The sequence below is a fragment of the Lonchura striata genome, chromosome 4 (genome assembly GCF_050655825.1).
Source record: "Lonchura striata isolate lonStrDom1 chromosome 4, ASM5065582v1, whole genome shotgun sequence".
Taxonomy (NCBI): Eukaryota; Metazoa; Chordata; class Aves; order Passeriformes; family Estrildidae; genus Lonchura; species Lonchura striata.
This window is the reverse complement of record NC_140706.1, coordinates 25,826,183-25,844,146: the sequence shown is the minus strand read 5'-3', so window position 1 is coordinate 25,844,146 and position 17,964 is coordinate 25,826,183. Positions and strand designations below refer to the sequence as shown.

At 37.5% G+C, this 17,964-nt stretch overlaps 1 protein-coding gene across 3 annotated transcripts in view; it reads left to right on the top strand.

The window, feature by feature from the left end:
* The first annotated feature begins 145 nt into the window (after positions 1-145).
* The window catches only part of TXK (TXK tyrosine kinase), a 20,897-nt gene continuing 3,078 nt past the window's right edge, over positions 146-17,964 (top strand). Inside the window, exons 1-12 of one of the 3 annotated variants that reach the window (XM_085577853.1) lie at positions 146-1,864; positions 7,712-7,763; positions 7,983-8,085; positions 8,288-8,493; positions 9,522-9,587; positions 10,171-10,225; positions 11,032-11,111; positions 12,487-12,614; positions 13,717-13,791; positions 14,730-14,901; positions 15,604-15,820; positions 16,797-16,861. In XM_085577853.1, coding sequence (XP_085433979.1) covers positions 1,849-1,864; positions 7,712-7,763; positions 7,983-8,085; positions 8,288-8,493; positions 9,522-9,587; positions 10,171-10,225; positions 11,032-11,111; positions 12,487-12,614; positions 13,717-13,791; positions 14,730-14,901; positions 15,604-15,820; positions 16,797-16,861 — 1,235 coding nt within the window. In that variant the 5' untranslated portion in view covers positions 146-1,848. Of the gene's footprint in view, positions 7,764-7,982; positions 8,086-8,284; positions 8,494-9,521; positions 9,588-10,170; positions 10,226-11,031; positions 11,112-12,486; positions 12,615-13,716; positions 13,792-14,729; positions 14,902-15,603; positions 15,821-16,796; positions 16,862-17,964 lie in introns of all 3 variants that reach the window. The other 2 variants (XM_085577852.1, XM_077782576.2) reach the window with 2 other exon arrangements.

Genomic DNA, 17,964 nt, shown 5'->3' with positions numbered 1-17,964 from the left:
GCCTGTAATTTAATGTCAATGCATCATAAGTCAAACTAAACAGTCACATGAATATGGCTTTATGTTAGTGCATTTATATATACGGATATATAGATATATACACTTTGGTGTGTATATATACATCCTCTCTCTCTTTATATATATATAATGTGGTAGAATGGATACATATTTAAATGAATTTGGCCATGATGAAATGTTCAGCATTACCTGAACTCTTCTTGGAGGTTACATGCCCTGTCCCCTCTGCTGGAGGCTAGCATCTCCACAATCTTACTGAAGCCTACTTCAGTTAACCTAACTTGTAGCAGTGCATATGAGGACTATTTGTACTCCTGTTTCACTGTAGTCACCTTCTGAGGAGCTCTCTTAAATGTTTTCTTTTTCTTTTGTTTTTTTTTTTTTTGTGCTGTTGTGCCATGTACAATAGCAAATAGATTGCACAAAAAGGTTTTGTTTTTTTTTTTTTTTTTTGCAAGTAGCCAGGGAGAAGTATGGTGAATTTTATTTCCAATGAAATTATTAAGAGTAATCATAGCTTAATACATTCCATCATTCTGGCATCAGAGTATTTCAGTAATCAATTTTAAGATGTGTATATTCCCACACTGCTTTGCTTAATGTTTGCCTTTATGTTCAAAACGAGGAAGACTCCTCTTTCTTGGAAGAAGTGCTTTCCTTTTCTTATGCTATTCTATTGAAAAGCTACAGATTGCCAGAGAAGGTTCAAATGCTTCTTTCCTTCATGGTAAAGTCTCAGATTATTCCAACCATGCAAATTAACCTGTCAAATTGCTGAGTCCAAAACCACTCTCCAATCAATACCAACAGCAAGTATTGGTAAAAGGGAAAGTCTAGGGATTTCTACTCAACCTAGTAGAAAAAGTAGCGGAAAGAGCAATGCTGAACATTTAAGGTAAGCCAAGCACATCTTTCCTTCCCTAACTGCTCCTTTGAACCCCACATTCTCTTAAGATTTTCCAAAGTATGGTGTTGCTAACTCTTCCAACACATAATGTCATAAATAATATTTCCCTTAAAACCCAAATGAAGCTTAGGAAACTCAGAAGATTAATTGCTTGCAATGAACCTTAAGCCTATTTCTTTGCAATAATTAAATATTTATCATTAATTTGTATAATAAAAGACACCCTAACTGTGTGAACTTTAGGCAGCAGTTTTCTCAGTGGGTGAATGCTTTGAATCTGATCCTTTCACCTGCCGCTTCCCAGTACCTGAAGATAATTTCTGCCTACTTGGTATTGGCCTTGATATTTAGGATGTCAGGAACTCTGAGATGCCCAGTTTCCAGATGAATTCATATTTTTTTAGTTGCATGTAGCCTTAGGTGGCTAATTTTAGAAAGGATCAGAACACCTCTCAAGGCAGCTGTGTTGCTGACTCCTGGTGTCTTCAAAGGCAGGTTGAAATGCTGTACTGTCCTTTCTTCTGGATGAGCTCACTTACCGTTAAGCAACTTTAGCCCTTCCTCCCATTTTTATTATAACTGAATTCTATCAAATGTGGTGGTCAAAAATCCATTTGAACAAAACCATTGTGTGATATATATCTGCTGTAGCTTTTTTACTTTTGTAAAAATAAATACTTAGACCTACTGATAACAGTTTAATAGCTTTTTTTTTTCTATCAAATGTTTTATACTAGAAAGCAGACCATTTTTTCTCCTTCTACTCTGGGTCTTTTTTTAAAATAAAAGGTAAGTAGGCGTGGTCAAGCAATATTTGTGGTTTACCATGCTTCATATCAGCAAAGAGCTCAGTTTGGGCTGTTTTACTGGCACTGATGAAGAGAGGTTTGCATTTTCATTTTAATGTAAACGGATAACCAGACATGATTCTTTCTACCTGTAAGTAAACTTGGCTGCGTATTTTGATCTTGTAGTTTTGTTCTGTGCAACAGCAGTGTACTTAGCAAATTAAGTGTTTAAATATTGCCATAAAAAGATGAACCTGCTTTCTCTTGCACTGCTAAAAGGATCTGTGTTAAGACTGCTTGTCTTGATTTTCAAAATTAATGTGCAAATATTCATCCATTGTATGATGGATTTAGCAAAGCAGCTAATTTTACATCTAGATATTTCCACATACTGTTCTTAAACTTGTGAACTGCATGGACATGGATAGAGAGCTTAGTAGAACTAAACCTGTCTTTCCTCCGGAGTAGAGTTAACTCACAGGAAACACAGGAAGCCTCAGCTTGCACACACCTAAAGCTGAAAGCTTGTATTTTAAAGTGATTTTAGAAGTAAACTATACTGTGGTTTTCTACCAGGTTATTGATTTTTTTTGTAGTAATGTTGAAGACTGACAGATCAGACCAGGAGGCACACTGTGTTACAGCAAAGGTCTGGGTTTGATAGATGAAGCTGAGTTTGTAGTGTTGAACACAGTTAACCTTCTGCTCCATTGCAAAAACAAGAGCTTCTAGCAAAAAATGGTAGAAGAGGGCAAATCTTAGACATGGACTAGAGTGTCTTCAGTGTTAGTAGTGCTTTGGGAAACTGATTCAGAAAGAATCAGTTCAGAAAGAAACAAACGAAGAAAGCAATGAAATAGCAAAATCATAAAATGCAAATGATAAAAATTAATTTCTAACTTGTTGCTTTTGTCTTGGATGTTGCTTTCCTAAAGCTGCCATTTACAGTGAGTAACAGCTGAGGATGAGAGGCAGATTGCACATATATGTGTGAAATTGCCACATATACATGATGACATTATCATCCCAAAGTGTACTCTGGGTGTTGTGGGACTGTATCAGGCCATAATATGTTTACACTCTACCTTCTGTGTTCTGATGGGACTCCTTAAGCTGCTTAAGCAAATGGCTGTTTCTGACAGCTGACCCATCTCTTCCTTCTTCCTCTTACATCCCATCTGCTCTGTTGTGCACAGATAAATTTATTTCCAGGACTCAAATTTGCTTATCAAAATGCCAGCTGCACATTTTTAGGCTGAGTATTTGTCAGATTAACTTAAACACTGGTGTTCTAGTGTTTTTACTTTAGCTACATGCTTCTCATGCCATGGTTATTTCTTGTTTTGAAACAGACCATCCTGATAAGTCTGATGTACACCACTGTCATGGCTCTGTGCTAGTGTTGGGAAACATATTTGCTTGCCTGCCATCAGGGAGATAGTGTGACACTGGTTTATAAACAAGTGTCTTCCTCCTAAACTACTCATTTCCAGAAGGAAAAAGACACTAGCAGTGAAATGCACTGTATTTGTTTGTTCCTATGTTAGATAACTTTGTCTAAGGTGGCAAGCTTTCATCAAAAATTGAAGAAACGAAAAATTCTTTATACAATTGAAGAAGGAAGATGGCAAGTTCTAGATTTGACACCTCAAATATTTTTCTTGTTTAATTTAAAACTGGATTTTAAACCACTGAATTTAGTTGTACCGTCATGACATACCCTGAGGATCAAAGCAATGTGTTTGCGAAGGTTGTGTTTTGATAGAACTCGAGGGAATGTGAGCTGAAAGATTTAATGGGGCTGTGGGTGCTGGAGAAATCTTCATTGGTGTAGATTTAAAAGAAGCAAGATTTGATCACTTTTTTAATTTATGGGAAGCTTTTTGGTTAGGTAGGAAACAGAGAAGTGGAATCTAAAATTAATGATAGATAGCTCTGTAAGTACTTTATTTTAACAGACTCCAAAATTAATTTACTGTTGAAAATTATGGAATATTTCTTCCTCTTAGCCTGTATTTATTTCCTGTGTCCTGTCCAAGCAGTCTCTAATTCACATTATGGCAAATCTAACTGGTCTCTCTGTTCTCTTCCAAATATGGAATCCAAAATGTGTTTTCCTTGCTGAAGCACAATACTCAGTGATACCATCCGTGACTAATCTTTAATTTATGAACTCTTCAGTGTGGTTGCTTGAGTTAGGGACCAGGGGATCAAGGCCAGCTAATATGTGACTCTAACATTTCATGACAAATCCAGTGTTTTGCTTAGGAAAATGTCCTTAATGAAAAATCAAAGGAAATCAGATAGAATAGTTCCACCGTTTTCAGTGATCTAACAGAAGGGATAATCAAGAAGAAATATTTTAAATTAGTAAATTCTTAGAATCTATTTTAAATTAATTTGCATTTTAAATTATAGCCTTTTAAAAAATTAAAATACAGGAGTTTAAGTATTCTAATTTTTTTGTAGCTTTTCTGATGGGTGTTGAGTAAAGAGAAAGGAAGGAAGTGCACAAGACATGATAGAGTGCATGTGGGGGTGAGAAGTGTCAGGCAGGAAATGCCATCTTCCTGCTGCGTGTCAGCACACACTGCTGTGCAGCCTTCAGCGTCAGCATCTTCCTTGGCCACGAGGAGAGCCAGTTAAATCAAATTATTCGCTCAGTTATCAAAACTTTCCCCATCTGTAGTGTTGGCCAAGTCTTTCTGAAACAGCATCACAGTTTGGGCAGTTATTAAGTTATGAACTTAATAAATATGAATTTAATTGGGAGAGAAAAGTGTAGTTCAAGAAGCTTATCAATGACCAGGGAAGATGTAAAATGCATAGATCAGTACACAAGTCTTTGCTTGAGGACTGAAATTCCAAGCTATCAGGTCAAAGCTTCCAGCTGTAAGTCAATTTAACTAAAGCAGGACTTAGCTCTGCAGAGCTGAAGGCCTTTTTCTATGGGCTTTGATAATGTTTCCTAGCACAAATTTCCAAACAGAAATGTACAGTTTGCACTGCATTAATTTACACTTGTACTAATTTCTACTGAGTTAATTCTGCAAATACTCTAGAAGTAAAGCAGGGACAAAAGAATTCCAGAAGTGACTGAAGTTTCTGAGAAAAGATGTATAAAGACAAATTAATTCTCAAAGAATTGAAATTATCTTCTTTAGGACGATATCTGCTAGATTGATAGGCTGTGATTTCACACTTAAAATACTCCAACAGAGTGAATGAGGGCAACTAAACTTTGGCAGAACTGTGCAAAGTTTGTACTACTTCTCCAGATCCTACTATTCAGTTCAGTGTGGTCTTGTCTGATCCACGGCCTTAGTCTAATCTGAGCCTTAATTTATAGTCTGCAGAATTTATCATCTCCTATTTTGTCATCTTTATTAGGTTACACACTCCACCCTTGGACAAATTGCTCACCAAATGAAGCAAATGTCCCAGGAAGAAACATCACAATTACAGCTTCAACCTATACCTTTTCTGTGGTTTTATGGACAGGACAAGAGGATAAATATTCTATATCATATATGCTTAGGGTGTTTTTTAAAATTACACATACAGTCATTAATTACTAATAACTTTTAGCACAGTAAAAGGAGGGGATCAGACATAAAAATCATCCATTAACAAAACAAGTCTGATATTCACTGAAGGCAAATAGGATTCCTGACCTTACACTACAAATATACTCAAATTACTGGGCTCATAAAGAAAACAAGACAGAAATACACATCCATAGCATCTTCTAATCCCTTTGTTGTCATGCTAACAGCCATATCTTTAAAATCTAATTAGAAGATTATTCTAGTGTTACAGAGAAAGTCTGCAGTGCTGTTTCTAACTATTTCTTGTAAATGTTTTATATGGAGAACAAATAAACTGATGAGAAATAATGTATTTAATTAGACTAAATGCTTCAATGAAAAGATACAGACATGTTTTCAAATATCATGTTCCTATTTGCAAATAACGACATACTTTATAGACATTGATTAAACTTCATGTCACTGGCTGAAATAAAAGAAACCCAAGCATTTTTTCACCCACAGTGTTCATATTTATGAGGCAGGTTTAAATGGCCAAGGGACAATTCAATGTATACTGGACAATTACACAGCAAATAAACTTTATTGACAATATCTTTTTAATCTGGCTTCTTTGAAGAGGATTGTTGCTGTCAGCTGGCTTGGGTATTTTTAATTGCTGCATTTTTCACAGCTGTCACTGGAAACTTTTATCAAACAATTGATGGTGTCTTCTGATTACTGTCAGTTCATCCATTTCCCACACAATAGATTCTTCACAGGATTCAATAGTCTAAGGGAAACTTCACCATGACTTTCAAGACAGTCTAAACAATCCACATATGAGGCAGGGCTCTTCCAACTAAGAACTAGATTTGGTCTTATCATTCAGACATCCAATATTCTCACTTCTTTTATTAGTGCAAGATTTGCTATGTTATGTATCTTCATAGGGAAAATAATTACATTTTCATAATGCGGTAAGGTTGCTTAATGGTTTGAATGCTAAGATTCATAGTCTTAGCACATTTGGCTTTCAATTGGCAATAGTCAATGGCAAAAAGTCTCACAGGACACCAGAAGGGACATCCTGTTTATTCCAGCCTGGATTAGGTAATTAGGATCAACAATGCAAAAGTGCCATGAGGGCAAACAAATAATGTGGGTAAGGAACTGGTGGGACTGTACAAAGGAATATCATATGAAATACAAAACAGCAAAATTCTGAGACCTTGGGAAGTCTATTTCAACTAAAAATCCGAGGCCTCTTTGCAAACTATGACTTCTGTGGCAGAGAAAAATATGACACATTATAGTGGGATACAAAGTTTATTTTGTGTTAGTGCTGCTGAATATCAGTGGAAGCTTGTCTCTCCACCCCTGACTCTCATGCTTCTTAAAAGACTGTACCTTGCACCTGAGAACTTGAGCCTGTCCTGCAGGTGCTGCTGCTGCACTCCCACCTGCCCAGTGGTGATGCATGGGGGTGACACAAGTGCATGGGGGTGACACACTTCAGGGAACTGACGCAGCAGAAGGGGATTACGTGCCCTTTTAGCATCCTGCTTGCCTAGTTTGAGGTGAGATGAGGTGGAGAGGGAGAGAGTATGGGACCATAGCTGCTGCAGCTTAGCTCAAACTGCTCTGGGACCACCTCAGCCTGGGGAGGAGTGGACCAAGTGTCAACCACTTATTTACCTCATTCAAATCTTAATGTCTTCCAACATATTTAATATCATATCCTCTCTGCTGCACATACAAGATAGACTGATTTCTCTATAAATTTTTGATGTCTGTGATGATGTATCCAATGTGTTTTGGATTTTAGAAACATTTTATAAACAAGGATTATCAGCCCCTTGACTTGCAAGTGTAAAGGACATACTGTCTCTGCACTTCAAACCTAGGCTAGTGCATTTATTATATCAATGGCTGCAAATGAAACAGGAAAATAAGTATTGATTAAAAGATGTTAATATAGTGTGGCTCTTTTAATAAACCTCATAATCAAGATAAGCTTGTAATGCAAGTGTGGTTTTGTATTTGGCTTGAATAATCTAAAAATTATATCAGTGCTGAAGGGAACAGTTCTCTACCTCCTGTCCCTGACAAGATTCTCATCCCCCTCATTGCATTAGGTAGAGCTTGTGCAGGGTGGTGTAATCAGACAAATCAATATGAATTTGGCTGATAATGTATCATTTTTTTATTATTTATTTTTGCTGAATTAGTGAGCTGATTGAATTCATACATATAGCCTCATAATTGCCAAAACATTATAAACGAGACTGTGGTAGGAAAGATCTGCTGGTTTTGGTGGCTGCAAATTCAGCTGTGATGATTTGCTAGATACCTCACTGCAAGAGAGAACTAACAGTAAGTGTAAGAACTTAGGATAGTCCTTTATTCTGTAAGTTTTGTGAACAAACAAACAGGAGCACTGAAAATATGGAAAATGTTCTTGTTTACAGATCACACCATCCAGTCTGTTTTCTGCTGCTGCTGCTGCTCAGTGCAAGAAAGGTATGTGAAATGCTTAAGCTTTTCAGTAATTAAATATCTACACATACAGGACTTCTTAAAATCCCTCCATTTACAATAGAAGAGCAAATATGTGGAAGTTTAAAGACACTGTACTCTGCATATCCCTAAAGAAGGAAGGCATGGATAGCCATGGATACTTTTATGTGGATGTTTACAGATACACACATTCACACAAATGCTTCATGTTTTTCAAATCAGAGAAATGAGAACAAAAGTGAACCTGGACCCTGACGCTGTCCTGGCAACCCAGTACTCTGCCTCACAACCAGACGTTTCCTATGAATCTATTTGGAAGTGTGAGGTAAGTAACATTTTGGCAGGTGAAAAGAGAGAATTGAGGTGATTTGACATACAGTTGCTCAGTACCAGAATAAGCAGGGGACTAACTAACTCTTGAGCATATAAAATTCTTCGTTGCATAAAAATTACAGAGTAATGATAACTAAGCAATCTGTAGTAGAAAGAAAAGACCAGTCATGAAAATTACTTTGATTTCTCAGCAGCGCAGGAGACAATTGCAGTTTAAGGACAAGCCATTACCTCCTCTGCCTCCTGAGGCCTTCGAAGACTGCACAAACAAACCCAGAGTTATTGCGCTCTGTGACTTCTTTGCTAGAGGGCCTTTAGATTTACCCCTCAAGAAATCAGAAGAATACATTATCCTTGAAAAGTATGATCCGCTCTGGTGGAGGGCAAGAGACCGACATGGGTAAGAGAGAAGGCATCTATTTCAATTTCCCTACACAAAAAGAAAAAAGCCTAAAGCAACCTGTGCAAAAGTGGGCAGGTAGAATGAGACTTATAAGACTATTTAGAAATAGGCTTGAAAGTGTTCAACTATATATGAGGCACACAGATTGACTGAGCAGATTTTCGGCAGGGTTTGACGCCCCAGAAATGGACTGGGAATCAAGGATTTGTTGGGAATTCAGAGTTAAGCCCTACATTCAGTAAGTTCCTGAGTAACAGAAAGGTGTTTGAAGACCATGTGAATCACTGGGCTCTGAGCCATGTGCAAATCCAGCTTTCCATATTTTCAAGTGCTTTACAATGGAGCATGTACATGTAAAAACTTTATGAAACCGTAGAGATTATGAAGACATACCTGAAACATAACCTCTTACCCAAAATACCCAAACATAACCTTATACCAAAATTTTAGAGACGTAGATAACTTCAATTAGGATCCTTTTCACACTTTAATTTTTGTTTTGTGTTGCTCCCCTTTCTCCTTTGCATTTTCTTCAGTGTATCCTGTATTCTGATGTTGGGAATAATTGTATGTTATATTTTAATAATCTCTTTTCCCTTCAGATTTCTCCTTTAAATATTTTAAATGCTTTTTCTCAACTCATGTTTCTAGCAGAAGTATACTGACAATTATTTTGTATATACAATCAAGCACATACTTTGTATTTCTTGATATAGGAGGTTTGTATAGGCTAGAAATAAGGATGGTGGCTTCTGGTTCAGAAGAAAAATACTTTTTTTTCTCAATCTTAGCCTATACCATCTGCCTTTCTCATTTGAATAGCCATTCACAGTCATGGGACAAAAAGGTTGTGCCTGGGATGACAGGACTCAAATTTTTGTTCAGTTCTAATGCTGGAATTCAGTATCTAGCAACATAGCCCCTGGTATAAGGAACCTTTGTAATTCAACAAAAGGATAATGAATATCTTAATCCTACTAATTTTTTAATCCATACTATAATATTATCTCTAATATGTTGTTCAGGAATGAAGGTCTAATTCCCAGAAACTATGTTACTGAGAACAAGAAAAGCAATTTAGAAACATACAAGTAAGTACCTTTGAAAATTGTAATTGTGCTTTAATTTTTGAAAATGGATTGCAGAGATACATTTTAATGTTTGATACTTCAATTTTTTTTAGGCATGAACATGTTTATCAAAAGCTTTCTTTTTTTGTTACAAATCATTACTCTTAAAATTAATTAACATTCATGTGCATGAATCATAGTGTCAGAATCCAGATTTTTCCTGTTTATGTAGACCCAATGCATAATGTTTCTGTATTCTGATCTTTGCTTGTTATCATGTAGCTATTTCCAATTACTATAAATTTAAATTACTGGAGAGAAGATTAAAATTCAGAAAAATTGCAGAGAAGAGAGGATTTTATCACAGTTTGGCATAACTTTTTTTTTTTTCCTGGGATTTCTTTTATTTGAGGTAATATTTAGTCACAGTAAATTGGGGCCAAAAAGTTCTAAAAAAAAAAAGGTCTAATAAAATCATTCCAAATTAAGACATGTTCATATACAATGATATTTCTAAACATGTTTTTGACTTGGAATAATGCAACTGCTAAACTGTGAAACAAAGCAAACATTCATTTTTACTGGCTTTATCTCCTTGTTGCAGGTGGTACTGCAGAAACATAAACAGAAGCCAGGCAGAACTTCTTTTGCGCCAGAAGGTAACTCAGCTTACACACTGAGCTAACAGTACTGAGAAATATCTATCACTAGAGGCATCAAGAGAGTTATCACAGTCAAATCAAAATCTGTTTGGTATTCTGTAAGAGAGAAAGTACATTTTAAGATTTCTGCCTTAAAATGAAAAGGCTTTCTGGTGTAAGTGTAAAGTGCAGACAATCCAGGCTTCACAAAGCTTTAAGTTCAAATTCTATGTAGATTTTCCATGCCAGATAAATAAAATTACATAGCTTACTGTGCTTGTCTGTTACATTAGACATTGAAAACTGAAATCCATGGAAGCTAATTAGCTCTGAGTTTAGCAGAACTTAACAAATCACTGCAGTCTTCCTTAAATATAGAGCAAACAATCCACATTGAATTCTACCCTGTCAGTTACTAAAGTGCCTAACTCAGTCAAACTCATTGGGTCTTTGCTCGGGCCCAGGACAAGAAAGACCAAGGAAGAACATGTCAAACAGAATTGTTTTAACTGGAAGTTTTTTTTCTCATGATATGTACAATTTGATTTTTTAGTAAATTAAAGCATATTCACTACTTCACACTGAAGAGTATAATTCAGCTAAATTACTTCTCTCTAAAAAGTTACCTAGCACTTATTATTTTCTCTTGGTTTGTTTAGCTCTGCCCTGTACCTGACTATCCATTCCTGTTCTCCACTTCTTTATTTTCCTCCCAAATAGTCATAGGTATTTTCCAGAATTTGGTAATCAGCTGCAAGTCCTGTCTCAAGGGAGCATTACTGGAGCTCAAAAGCATAAATAATTCTACTTTGATTTCTTTTCAGCCCAAAGAAGGTGCATTTGTTGTGAGAGATTCAAGCCGACAGGGTCTTCTTACACTGTCCATGTATTCACGGGCTAAGGGGTGAGTTCCTCTGAATGGTTAGGGTCTGAAACAAGTGGTGGTGGAAAAGCTTCCTCCAGGCCCCTCAGAATAATCGGGTAGGTTGGACATGCAGTGCCCAAGAGCAGGGAACACTGGGATGCTGTTTGTGCAGAGTTAATCACCCTGTGTGCAGAAAAGATCATGGTGGGCAGTGGATCTGGGAGTGTGCAAATGTCCTGGCCAGACAAGATTACCTGCAGTCACTGAAATTCTCCAATGATCTGCTGTGGAAATGGTGCCACAGCCTTTGGCCACTGCACCCAACTGTTTCCTTTCTCCACAGCCTCTGTGCACTGTAAATCCATCCCAGACTTTGCTGTCCTCAAAATTCACCTGTTTGTCTCCTGAAATCACCTTACCCCTACTGTGCAGTCTTATTCTTGCCAGACAACAGCCACAGGACTCACACTTGCCTGTATCAGTAGCAATCACCTACAGCACTGACTTAACCTATTTCAAGCTGTCTTATACCCTCTTCATTAGCCCTCCTACATCCCCCTGTATCAACTGTGTCTGCTTTTCTTCTATCCCTCTTACAGCAAGCTAGAGGTGAGACCAGCAAAGTCATTGCTGATACCTCTACCTTCTTCCTCCCTCCCTCCATTCCATCCTTGGAAACCTGGGGCCAGCCCTCTCCACCATCCCTGTGCTGGGGACATGCTCACAATTTCTGTAGGCTCAGTAGTGTTTCTGACAATGACTCAAAAATGCAGACTGTATAATGTTTCTGTATTCTGATCTCTACTTGTTGCGACCAGGTGTCCACAATTTAAGAGTACTAACCTTCAGCAACCTCCAGCCTGAAATGCAAACTTAACTGCTTAATTTTGAGTGTCAACAGAAGGCAGGGACAAGCAGACAGCAAAATATACAGAAAGAAAAAAAGACAGATAATGCGAAGAAAATCAGAAAAACAAAGGTGTCAAATAAAAGCTCTGATGAAGACTCTTTGAAGAAGTAGAACTGAAAATTTAATCTCATTATACACATGAGTATGTGTTTAAGTTTTTGGGAGAAAATGCCAGTAATTCATAACATTTTAATTTTAAGAGGTTATATTCAAATAAATGCTAAATGAGGGGGAGCACTTCTTAAACACCGTGGCTATTTCTTATGAATGCAACGATACAGGGGTAAAAAATATTTGGCCAACAAAAGACATTGTGCAACTATCTCCCAAAGTTGGGAGAAAGAGCCAGTCAAGGAATCTCTTTTCTCCTGAAACAGTAGCTGAGAACTGTGTCCCAAGTTTTCAGATTTTTCTGTTTCCATAGTGAAATTTAAGCAGCTTTATAAGATAAATTATTTTTATAAAATTAAAAAACTGAAAATTATAATGCTTTGTTGATTTCAGAAGTCATAATGGAGATATTCTACATTATCACATTAAACAAAATCACTTGGGACTATATTATGTAGCAGAAAATTATCTCTTTTCATCCGTTCCTGAACTCATCGAGTATCATCAACACAATGCTGCAGGTAATGCATGTGAGCTGATAATGGTTTTACATCTTTTTCTAATACTTTCCTTACAAAAAGAGACACAAGTGTTTCTATTGCTAATGAATTCAAATATGCCTTAATTCTTTCTGCCAAAGTCATAGCTGTCATGTGAATATACTGTGGGGAAAGTGAAACTACCAAAATTGTCTACATGTATTAAATGAGTTTAGCAAAGATAAAAGTCTGCTTTGTATTCTCTTGGCTCACATTTGGCTGAATGGGACTTGGGTGAAATTTGATCATAATTCTTTCATTGTCTACGACATGGACCTGCATGCATGCAATCTAATAAAAGCAGGAGCAATGCTATGCATCAGCAGGCAGCATTCTACTGATTTTGAAAAAAAAACAACCCATACCACAAACAATCAAGGGCAGAATTAGGGAGCACAAGGACTCTCTAACACTGGTGTTCAGCTTACCAGGGTTAGACACCTCTAACTGTTGGCTGATGGCAGATTTTTATAATTTTTAGCATAAAAAAACCTCTTCACCTTGGTTCTGCCCATCATTTTAATACAATATAACATGGTTTTACTCTGAATGAGGGAAGATGGGAAAACACATAGAGATCCCTTGCACAGAGAGGAAGATATGGGAATGGACAGAGCCTTTTGCTGGAGGGAGGAGAATTGTAGGAAACTTTTAGCAGAATTGCCCTAAAAGTAATAATTTGAAGAATCAATGAACTCAGGATGTATTCACTAGCACTGTTGGCTTGGCTTATGAATGCAAAGAAAATAAATGACAGACACAAAAATATTTCAAACCTGGAAGTCATGCTGGCAGACCCTGCTTAGGTTGTTGATACAGTATTTTAGAGTTCATTTAAATACAAAAAAGCAAGAGTATTACTGTTGGCTTTATGAAAGTAGAAGTGCTTTTGTAGTCAGGGCCCTATTAAATAGTCTTTCTCCATTTCTTCTTAATGTAGTGTTTTATCTGAGCAAACTGTAACTTCAAGAAATAAGAAATTTGCATCAGATTCCAAGTAGTTTTGTTTGAGAAGAGCTATGATGTAGTGTATTTTAAAATTAAGTAATTTGTCAGCAGAATATTGTGGCTTTGTCCTTTACAGGTCTTATCACACGTCTCCGACATCCAGTCGGATCAGATGGATGTACTTCACCAGAAACCGCAGGATTGAGTTACGGTACATTTTTTATCTTCTTTTGAAGGAGATTTGTCTCTCTGCCGAGGCAAGAATTTCACTCATATTCACCCAGCTTAATAATTAAGTTGTATCTGTGAAATTCTTTGGTAATAATAAACGCATAAACAGTGTAAGGTGTCAGTACCAAATAAGACACTTGACTGAGCTGCTTCTGTGCAGTGATTGTTGTGCTTCTGTTCCAACCACCAGTGCATTCAGAGCTATTTGGACTTTTCTAAGCAAACCTAAGACTCAAATAGACATTTAATAGCTTTTGAAAGACTATTTGATTTATGTATGCTTAGGAAACCAAAACTGAAACCTGAAATTAATACTATTTATGGGGAAGATTTTCTCTGTCAATTCTGCAGGTTTTGAAAATAAGAATGGGATCTTATGTGGTATTAAAACAAACAAGCAATAAATGCCAGTTTTGTGTATATAGATCAGGAATCTCATACCATCTATGGGACAACTGGAACCTCCAAAACAGTATCTTTCATGTTCCCATCAATCTCAATCTTAATATTTCTGGAGGGTTGAACTATTGCAGTTATTACAATACAGGTAGCCGGTGACTCTTTCTGTAGCTATACTCTCCATCTGGAACTGGTTTGTAGCTCAAAACATCGCATATCATAATGCCATAATGGTTCTCATGTGTAATCAAAGCTAAACAATTGCCTTATCTTAAAGCCTCGGACATTCCTATATTATGCAAAATTACTAATCACATTCTTTAAGCTGTAAAATAGCATTTCTATTTAAACATATCTGAGCCACTGAAAATTCTAAGATATTTAAAGCGCATCCTATAGCTGATAAACAAGTGCAATGTTTTGCAGTGTTCATTAACTGCCATCAGCAAGGTGTGTCTCCTGGAGCATGGCTCAGGAAAGCTGGCCTGACTCTCCTGACATATTGGGTTCCTTTTGCAGGGGAGTGGGGATTAAACCCATCTGAACTGTTGTTACTGAAAGAACTTGGGCGTGGGCAGTTTGGAGTTGTTTATCTTGGTAAATGGAAAGAGACTATCAAGGTTGCCATCAAAACAATCAATGAAGGTGCAATGTCTGAAGATGATTTCATAGAGGAGGCCAAACTGATGATGTAAGTACAAAAGCTATTATATCAGTTTACCAAGAGATAAATATAGCCTAATTCCATTTCAAACAAACAAAGCAGTTTGATGGGAATGCTGGATGTGTGGGACAGAAAGGCTGGCATAAAGGTCTGAACCAAGCTGATGCAGATGCTTCCTATGCCCAGACTTTCTTTAGAGTGTGCCTTGCTTTGTACTGTGGAGCTCAGTGGGGAACAAAAGTTCTGCTAAAATGTAAATGTGCTCCTACAACTATTCTTTAATCCATAACTCAGTATCTCTAGGAACATTGGCAGAGCTTCTATCCAACTAAAGCTTTTGAGAAACCGTATTGCCATACATGCAAATTTTGCAAATTAGGAAAGTATTCACATGAGGTCTTGGCAAAGCCCAGAAGAGATGAACCCTTGCAGGGTCAAGGCCCCTGCCTGAAAGCCAAGTGTAACTAGACCTTTCCATTTTGCATCAACCAAATCAAACTTTGCATTCACTGTGTTTATATAACTGATGAACAATTATGAGTTCACAGAGTGATCTTTTTGGAGGAAGTTGTAGATAGAAATGTAAGTATTGGGAGAACTCTGAAGACAGCTGAATAGGACACTGTTTATTAAGTAGTGAAAATATTTTTCAAAACCATCATGAGACTCAAAGGTTTAGTTACCTGCCATGAACAAATATTAGACTGTCTAAAATGTGATTTTAAACAGGAAACTTTCCCACCCAAAGCTGGTCCAGCTTTATGGAGTGTGCACACATCACAAACCTCTCTATGTTGTGACTGAATTCATGGAAAATGGTTGCCTGCTCAATTACCTTCGGCAAAGGCGGGGAAAACTCAGCAGAGATGTTCTCTTGAGCATGTGCCAGGATGTTTGTGAAGGGATGGAATATCTGGAAAGAAATGGCTTTATTCACCGTGATTTGGTAAGTACAACAGGTTTTCTGAAGTTCTCATGAAATATTTGCAGTAAAGAATGTGCTGTTGCATTTAATGGGACATTAATCCTATTGCGTTTAATCCTGTAAGACTTCAGCACTTAGGATCTAATAAGGCAAGCCCAAACTTTTCAGCTGTTGTTTTGCCCATGGACAGCTCAAAAAACTACTTGAGAGAAGTTTTTCCATTGGAAAAACCCCTTGAGAGGTCAGAGAAAATTAGGATATTACATGGAACTATCTATTATTAGGACATCTCAATACAAAAGTGATTAGAACACAACAAAAATCACAGCATTACAAAAGGTCAGCAACAATGAGAATTTAAAAAAATTGAAATATTTTTCTATCTATATTTTTTTGCTCCCTACAGCCATTCATTAATGCTGGAATATATGAATGGCTTTTCTGCCCATAGGCAGGGAATTAAAGGAAAGGAGTTTATTTTTTTACTCCTTGATACTTTTTCAATGCTTACATTTGGATGTAGAAAGGAAATCCTCCTCTCCTACCTATCTGCATAAAGAAATAAAATCTTTTAAATTATCAGGAGGTTCCTGATTTATGTAATGAAAACATCACAAAACAAATTTAAAAAATTACACTCATTGTCCCTAGTGTTGATGTTCAGGAAAATATCTGGTTGGATCATTAGACTGCAGCCTAAAAGTCTTTCACCATTCAAGAATATGTAAGTATTGCAATTGTATGTAATATTGCAAGTCATACTACAAACATTTAAGTTGCTATGTGCTATGTATGTGTAACTACACAGTAGTGAAATATGTTCACTGACTCAGAGTCAAAAATTCACTAATACAAAAATTAACTAATATTTTTGACCAATACACTTATCTCCTTTCAGATCTAAACAGCATGAGCTGAAGCAAATATAATCAGCTGCTGTATTGCTCTTAAAATTCTTTAGCACAGATTTCAGATGTGTTTCTCCCATTTTCCCCAGGCTGCAAGAAACTGTTTGGTCGATGTGGAACATGTTGTTAAAGTATCTGACTTTGGCATGGCAAGGTACGAGGCCATTGAGAAAAGTTTTGTGAGAACCTATTCTCAGACAACTGCAGTATGATCTTTAGTTAACCTCACTGCTTGCTTCACTGGTTTGAGGAATCCCACTGTGGGTAATTATTGAATCCTGATGAAAATTGTAATGATGTTTAACCACTGTACCATGAACTGGATATTGCGTCCTCCTCTTGCTCTTGGTGAGTGCAAGATAGGTAAACAAAGTGCCAGGTAAATGTCAGAGGTGTTTATGGACAGAGAAATGCCCAGAGTGCACAGGGTAGCCAGAAGCTTGAAGAAAAAAGTTCCCCAGCTTTCCTGAGCAGTATGGAGGTCAGAAAGTCACTAGGGACAGAGGTGGGAGCTGGTGCTGACCTCTGGAGGCAGCGGTAGCTGAGTGGGTGAGGCAGGATGCTGGGAGGACCATGTGGGTGGGAAGTGTGATACGTGCTGCTCTAGCAGGGATGTGGTTTTCCTGCTTAGTGATAGAAGCAGCCAAAGTGAGGAAAGAGAGCACTCTCAACTCTGAAAGGCAGCAGCCTGAGAAACATAGCTCTAGCCTCACAGACTTTCCTCAGAGGACACAGATGAGCTGGCCAAATGACTGAATGCTAACCAAATGGGCTTTCTTCTTTCTTCTTTCCTCTTGCAAGCCCAGAACAAAGCTCTCCACTTCTGTGTTTTACTGGCTGTTTTTACCATGGGTTAGCAGACTGAATCAGCTCGCTTAGGAAGCAGATGAGCTTGTAAGACCATCAGTGGCTCTGAGCAGAAGGTTGTGGTGACACTTACCTTGTGGCTACAAGTTGTTAGGTCAGCACGGCCATGCTCCTTCGGCTTTGCCTCCTATTTCTAACCTCAGGCTTACAACACCCTAGCAGTTTGTAGCTAAGGACTTGTTCTTCAAAGGGCTATCCTGTACCATGGTTATACTGCTCCCCAAAAGGATAAGGTCAGTATCAGGGCTCTAGACTTATTCAGATGAATCAGAAAATACAGTAAGACCAAGGTGGCTGTCAGGGTCCACCCTAAGAATAATGGACCTGAGTGGCTCACTGTGGCCACAAAGTGGAGATCAGTGGTGTGGCTCTAGGATTCATTTTCCTGGG